At 37.4% G+C, this 7,475-nt stretch overlaps 1 protein-coding gene across 1 annotated transcript; it reads right to left on the reverse strand.

The window, feature by feature from the left end:
- Positions 1-1,379: 1,379 nt before the first annotated feature.
- On the reverse strand, positions 1,380-6,881 carry LOC131031564 (bZIP transcription factor TRAB1). The gene is made up of 4 exons (XM_057962715.2): positions 4,476-6,881; positions 3,401-3,472; positions 3,253-3,282; positions 1,380-2,106 (listed from the first exon to the last, which is right to left on the reverse strand). The coding sequence occupies exons 1-4, from the start codon at positions 5,730-5,732 to the stop codon at positions 2,023-2,025; spliced, it is 1,443 nt and encodes a 480-aa protein (XP_057818698.2). The 5' UTR covers positions 5,733-6,881; the 3' UTR covers positions 1,380-2,022.
- Between the last annotated feature and the right edge of the window lie 594 nt (positions 6,882-7,475).

Raw genomic sequence — 7,475 nt, forward strand, 5'->3', positions numbered from 1 at the left:
CGAAAAGAGGATTTCTGGCCGAAGAGGGGCAAATATGCGGGTGAATCCTCCGCACAAGAATGAATGTTATTTATTTTCAGTTTGGTTTGTAGTAAGAGTAGTTTAATGAAAATAGGGGATATATCTTTACTTAGCCATATAAGGCTTATTTTTTTTTTTTTTTGTCTATGACACTCTGGTAGTATTTTTTGGTTGATGGTGGCCACGGTGCAAAGTTTGATATGTATTTGAGATGTCCATTTTGGAAGCAAGAAGTCTTGATTTAGATATATTAATAAAATAAAATTTTTACTGATAAAATAAAATAAAAAATAGATAATAAATATTTATTTAATTAAAAATAAATAAATTGATTAAATACATATAATTAATAAAAGAAAAAAAGTAAAATAATTAAATAATAATATTTATTTAATTGAAGAAATTTTTAAGTGTCTACAAGTATAGCATGCAAGGCCTCTAATGTTTTTTAACATCAATTTACTTCATATTATTTTAAATAATTAAACATTATAATACTTCGATGGACAACTGAATAGGACTCAAACAGCTCAATTGATGAGAGTTGAACCTTAAACCAAAGCCTTGACACAACCTTACCAACCTTTTGAACTATAGATCGAAACAATTCACTTATTATCTATTAATTTTATCTTAACATGTTAATGACTGTAATGTAACTGCCATGGCAAATATTAGTAATTGAGATTCTGCCAGCGCATTCATGAACCAAGATCTCTGCTAGTAATTCATTTAATGGTGCAATACAATAATTCCTTTCTACACCAATATTATAATTAATGCAATGAAAGCTGTTCTTCAGGGAAATCCTAAAATATGGTGATGGTCCCCTCAACTTTTGTCTGTTCTCAAAGAATGTTTCCATTTGGCAATCCTTCAAAACCTCCACTTTCTAAATTTGGGGATGCATTCACTGAATCCTCACAAGAACAAAATGAGTCACGTCCTAATCTTTTTTTAACTGATTGCAACAAGTCAAAAGGCCTTTTGCGAAGCGTATCCAGAGCAAACTTTCTTAAACCATAAGAAAATTAATCACCTTATAAATTGCTAGCTGACAAAATGGCTATCTGGAAGAAATATATTCTGTGTTGGTTTAACAGATGTAGAATACCTTTTTCTTTAAAAAGGTTACATAGTTCTTTTGGATCTTTCCCTTAAACAAACAAAGAACAGTACATGGATAGACTGAAAGATACTCTGGTAGGACTTTATTCCTTTCTGTTTTCCCAGCCTTTCTGCATGATGAAATTCATGTGGGCATGCTGTGGTAGTTGTACTAATTCAAGTGATAAGTGTGTTAGGTGATCCCATTAGTTCAGCATAATTGTTTTAAAAAATTTCATTCCAAATCATAATTGAATGCAAAATTTCTGGATTAGATTATGTAAACTTATTTTCTTCTCAACATTTTGGAACACGCTCCATGATACATTGAAATGTCCTTCAAAGCCCTTTCTTATGTTACATACTTTGAATAGAATAGAAGTACCAAACATGAATAGGATTGAAGCCTAATACTTGGGCAAAAACTTTTGACTTTGGTTGAAGACAATATAAAAACATTTGATGATATGGGAGAAGGAGGAGACTGAAATTTACACTGAACTACTGCTTGGCACTTCTCTTTTTTTTTGCATAGATGCAATATGCAAAATGCTGGAAGTGCTCAGTGATACAAAACTTCTTCTGTCATGTCTTGATATGGGTATGATTGTTAATTGTCCACATGATTCTTCAGAGTGAACTTGGGTAGAAAAATTGTCAGCTTCATATTCACCATGACTTCCTTTTTCAGTTGCAATCAGCAATGCTAGAAGGCATGGTTGAATAAATGTACAGAAGAAGAAATAGTTTTAATCATCAGTTCAGTCCTTATACAAATACAGTCCATAACATAATGATACGGTTTCAGAGTTCTCTCACAAATGTGACTGTCAATGCCCTAAAGAAAGGTGATCCGCTTCCTCATGCTTCATTTCTTGTATTCTTGCAGCCTTTCTACCACGGTCCTGACTGTGTCCTTCTCGATGTTTCCTTTTGAGATGGCAATCGCCCACTCATGGAAGCCATCATCTCCGTAATCTGAAAATAAAGAAATATAAAATTTCCATGAAAATGAACACACAAAAAATGAGATTAACTGCAATTGTTATGGCAGTATTTAAAACATTCAGATTGCATTCTAAAAAGATCTTCAAGGAAACTTTTGGGCCTCTAAAGCGGGTTAAGTCATAATCTTTGTATGACATGTTACATAAACATTCTACTTCTGCTAACTAGTGCCACAAAGTCTTAATCGAACAAGACAATGAATGGGTATGAGATACAATTCAAAGTCCATTTGATGTTTTGTGAGTTACATTAGAACAGGCCAGAAAGAATCATCATTTTGGTTTGGAAGTATCGCATAATTCCTTGCAAAGAAAAGTTCTATTTTGTACAAAATAAGGGGGAATCCAGACAGCTTACAAGATAGAAGTTAAATGCACCCATCAATCAATAGAGAAAATACTCAAGAACTGTTTTGTTATAAATTGTTTTCAAATAAAACACATGAGAAAACTTAAGGCAAAATAATCTGAATTTATAAGGAATTATTTTCCAAAGCAAGTCAAATTATGATATTGCTATCAGAATTCAACTATGTAGTTTTCAAGTCAAACTCATTGATCAATGTTTCTTGTGTAGCAGTTCAAAAAGAACCCGTCTCTCATGAGAATGAATAGTACACTTAGCACTTATTGTATCTAGGTAATGCTCACAGAGATGAAGCATTGGGCCTTCCCGGGAGGTCACCCATGCCAATACTACTCCAACTCAAGCGAGCTTAACCATGGAGTTTTCCCCTGGTTAACCCCAGTTTTGTACCCTTGAATTCGAGTAGTACTGGGATGAGTAACCTCCGAGGAAGGCCCAATGCTTCACCTAGATGCAATGAGTGCTAAGTGTATTGCTCATTCTCATGAAAGATGGGTTCTTGTGAACCACTACTCATGAAACTTGGTCAATGAGTTTGACTAGAAAACTACACAATTGAATTCTGATAGCAATATCAGAATCTGAATTTATCTTAATCATCGATATAAACATAACATATTGCTTTCAATGAATGAAAACAACTAAGCTATAAACTAGATAGAATGAATTCTATAAGGCTTGTATTTTTCTTTGAAAATATGACTCTGCAACACCATATGATCATGAAAGAGCAATGGTAGCATTCTGTACCTGTTTTTTACATTTCTCTGATATTTCCTCCTGTTATCATTGAGAACAGAGAGTAACCATTAATCAAAAGGTCCCATTAAATCCTCTCTAGCAAAAACATTCTTTAGTTTACTACTCTTGTATATCCTAAGTTTGCGTGCAGAAATACCTGTTTTTTCCGCAATTCCCTGTTCTCTTCTTTGAGTTGTGTTACTTCAGCTTCCAACTCTACAGTATATGCCTGTAAGCATGCAAAACATACAAGAATTAACTCTCAAACTGAATAAATTTTCAGAACTACAAAAAGCGTTTGCTAAATCCTTTTGTCATGTAAGAGTATATCGTTCACAAAGACTGGATAGTTAATTTACAGACACATGCCATGTAACAGATTTTCTTAGAGTCAGATCCATCAGTTAACCCTTGGATCATTTCACTCAAATCCACAAGGGACTACATCAGAATTACCATCAACTAGGACCAGCAAAAGTGGTAAGGATCTCAAAACAGACTTATGCATAAGGAAAATAGAATTTGCTAGAACCAAAGATAGTTTATCAAATGAAAGCAACAGAGAATATCACTATGAGGACATGCCCCTATCCACATAAATCACTATATCATTCTTTTTTCTTGCATCTGTACAATTCAAACTCATATAATTGAAACTAAATTTACTCAAAATTCTTGTATCTAGTGATTGTCCTTACTTTGTTTGTCACTCTCCAGTACACTGAATGCCGAGCAGTACAGTTGTTGCTTAGCTTACAAAGCAAAATTTATTAACTGTAGGACAGGGCAAAAATCGAAGTGACACGTCATGACAGTATTTGACAAGGACAAATGCCAAACATAAAAGATTATTCATTTTCTGGTAGTTTGTTTTGAGTGGAAAAGAAGATTAATTGATTGAAAAGGTAGATTGACGTTTCGTTTGTTTATTTTGTTTTCTTAAAATTTGGAGAAACAGGGAAGAATTGTTTACAAAAACCCAAGTGACAGTAAATGTATATTTTTGTTGCATTTCCAAAAAAAATACATGTATAGTTTGAGCCACTTTACAGACTTGCTGCTTTCATCTTCAAAGGTTGTCTAAAATCATAATCCTGCGTTACAGACTAGCTTGGATACATCTACCTAGCTATTTGGGAGGCAGATTGTGTAATTGAGACCATACAAACAGCTATAACTAGATCTTAAAAGGGTTAAGGAACATTCAATATAAAATTCATCTGAGAAATCACCTGTTTACGAGCTCTAGATCTTGCAGCTGACTCTCTATTCTTGATCATCCGTCTCTGTCGTCTTTCAATTACTTTCTCGACAGGTCCGCCTCTTTTCCTACCTCTTAGACCTGAATCCATTACGTACCCCATGGGCGATACTGTCGAGTTATCCCCGTGACTTGTACCGACACCATCAGAGGAAAGTTGGTTGGCAGGAGACCCTGCTCCAATGGCAAGTGCAGTAGCTCCAAGGCCTGCCAGGCCTACTCCCAACCCTCCTTGAAGGCCGTTCCCCATCCCAGTGGGAGAAAGAGCAAGTGCTCCTCCAAGGCCCTGTCCCATCAAAACCCCATTACCCTGTCTCTTTACAGAAGATGCATAAACTGCTGCTGCAGCAGCATCTGCAACCTCCTGCTGCTGCTGTAAAAGTTGGTGATGATGTTGATGATGTTGATGTTGCTGCTGTTGAGCAATGGCAGTTCTGTATTGATTGTTGAGCCAATCTGTTTGTTGCTGGTGGGCGGATTTCAAGGCCTCCATATTCATTGCGTCAAGTGCAGCTTGATTTGATAAAGCATTGCTTGTAGGGGACAGGGTAAGTGTACCAGCCATTACACCATTATTACTCCTTAATTCCCCATTAACTGTTCCGCCTCTATCAGGAAACCCTAAAGCAAGGGAATTGCTAATACCACCCAAGCTCTCCTCGTTTCTCTCCATTGAATGTCCACCAAAACCACCAAATTCATCGTTGTCAAATCTTCCTCCATACGGTTCTGTATCCTCTCTTACAACTCCAGCTTTGACTAAGAAGTCTTCCAGTGTCATTTCATGAAATGTTGCCTGTCTCTGTGTAGTTTCACATCCGTTTCCATTAACATCTGCATTAGTACTGTTCTCTTTATATATGTCCCTCCATACTTCATCAACAGTTTTCCTACTTAGTGTTCTAGGAAGCGTCAACGAACCCTGCCTCTGTAAGCTAGCCTCCCTTCTAAGGTTCCCTCCTACAGTTCCATCTGCTGCTGCTGCACCCATGGCTGCAGCCATTACCTGGCTCTCCTCTGCAGTCCATATGTTCTTGAGAAACTCATCCATATTCATGGATCCAAAATTTTTTCCTGGCTCACCCAGAGTGTTTTTAAACTCTTCCAAGGTCAAGGAATAGATAGAAGTCTGCCTTGCCAGTGAAAAACTCCCCATCTTTGTTCCTCCTGGAACCAGAGAATTAACAGTTCCTCCCCCTAATACTCTAGAGTTCCCCGGAGAACCCATTGAATTTACAAATACTCTAATCCACACAAACAAAAAGCCTAGGAACCCCTAAGAACTCAAGAAGACCACACCTAAAAGATCTTCAGTGTTGCTCTACAATGCCGAGTTCATCATCATTTTGACACGAATCCCCTCATAAACAAACACAACCACACCTGAATGTTTAATTCAGGAAAACTCCGATCTCAACAAAAGCTTATACCCCCTTCAAAAACTACCAAAACCACATCTAAAAGCTTATCAGCTTGCTCTTTAATGGCCACTTCAAACCCCAAATTTGATTCATCATGACCAATTTAGACACCAACAACTTCTCCAATTCAAATCTCTACCACTAAAACCCATTACGGAATACTCTCCAATCTGATGTACTTAAGGACCAAATCAACTCCAAATCCCCAATACTACAAAAACCCATTGACACAACCCATGTGACAGTGAAAACTCTATCTAAGAAACCAACCTTCATAGACCAAATCCCGCAAACCTTTTCACGGTCCCTATGAAGAAATCTGGCAACCGAAGCTTATATACAATGCCCAATACCATCTATTCCCAACCCACAAAAGAAGGACCAAATTCCCTTCAATCAGACCTTAAATAGCCCCCTCAAAACATTTCATCCACCCTCTGAATAACAACTGCACCACACTGCAGCAAAATCAGAACATAACTAAAATTCGGCCCTCACAACCAGATTCCTTCCCCACCCTGTTGCATGTCACTCACGTAGCCTGTGCAATCTCCCAACAGCAGTGCATGCATTCAGGTGCCAAGACATTCAAATCTTGCAACCATAAACAGAGAACAAATTACATTTGCTGCTGCCCAGACTTGAAAATTGTCACTTTTTTGTCTAGGTAGGCTACTCAACACACCAATCCTGCTACCATTCCATCTTTTTTGCTGTCCCCCAAAACTAACACACACCCGGATTTTTTATAAAAATCACCTGGCCCGAATAGAATCCTATCCCAACCTATTTTAATCTTACACTTGTGCTTCAACTGACAACCTTAAGACACCATCAAATTCAATCAACACACCCTGAATTGGAGAAGCTCAGAACAAACAATCTCAAGAAAACAAATCTTCCTTCTTTCAATTGCAAGTTGCAGCCCAAAGAATGAATTTCCCGTACCCACATAACCCCAATTAATAATTAATTACTCCTAATCAATCACCCATTAAACTAAACAAAAAAGCTACAGTATTTTTTCTTTTTTGGCTAGGTACAAAACTTCCACTATGCGTGTCGGCTGCTGACATGACCACGCGGCAAAACCTCATGCGATAATCGTGCCTCCACGTGTCCTCATCCACGTAGACGTCAACATCATCCTTTTAATCTCCAATTTTTTTTTTGACCCCTCATTTTCGCTGTAAGATATTTTAATTCTAAAACCTTTTTTGGCAAGATTTTATATTTTAAATTTAACTTTTTTAATTGCGAGAGATTCTCTTATATCATTTTTTTATAGTTATTTTGGGCAAGTTCCTCGAAGTGAACGGACGCGTGTCACGAGGTCAACTGAGAAAAGCAGAGTGGGGTAGCTAATGGCGTCACACGTGGGCCAATTAGAGCACTAGAGTGGGCACTGATGTGACATGCAGCCAATGGGAAGAGAGAACGTGTTGCGCGTGCAGGATGGTTACGCTAACTGACCATCGGATGGCTCTCGTTGCTTTGGGGCCCACTGTATAGCTGAGAAAAAAAATAAACGCAAAGGATGATGGTTATCG

The sequence above is a fragment of the Cryptomeria japonica genome, chromosome 8 (genome assembly GCF_030272615.1).
Source record: "Cryptomeria japonica chromosome 8, Sugi_1.0, whole genome shotgun sequence".
Taxonomy (NCBI): Eukaryota; Viridiplantae; Streptophyta; class Pinopsida; order Cupressales; family Cupressaceae; genus Cryptomeria; species Cryptomeria japonica.

What these genes read in the sequence shown, in the direction of transcription:
- LOC131031564 (XM_057962715.2), bottom strand. Translation starts at nt 5,732, where the DNA reads ATGGGTTCTCCGGGGAACTCTAGAGTATTAGGGGGAGGAACTGTTAAT. An exon ending in GATCTAGAGCTCGTAAACAG is followed by an intron (nt 3,473 to 4,475) that starts GTGATTTCTCAG and finishes GCATGCTTACAG; the next exon opens with GCATATACTGTAGAGTTGGA. An exon ending in GGGAATTGCGGAAAAAACAG is followed by an intron (nt 3,283 to 3,400) that starts GTATTTCTGCAC and finishes CAATGATAACAG; the next exon opens with GAGGAAATATCAGAGAAATG.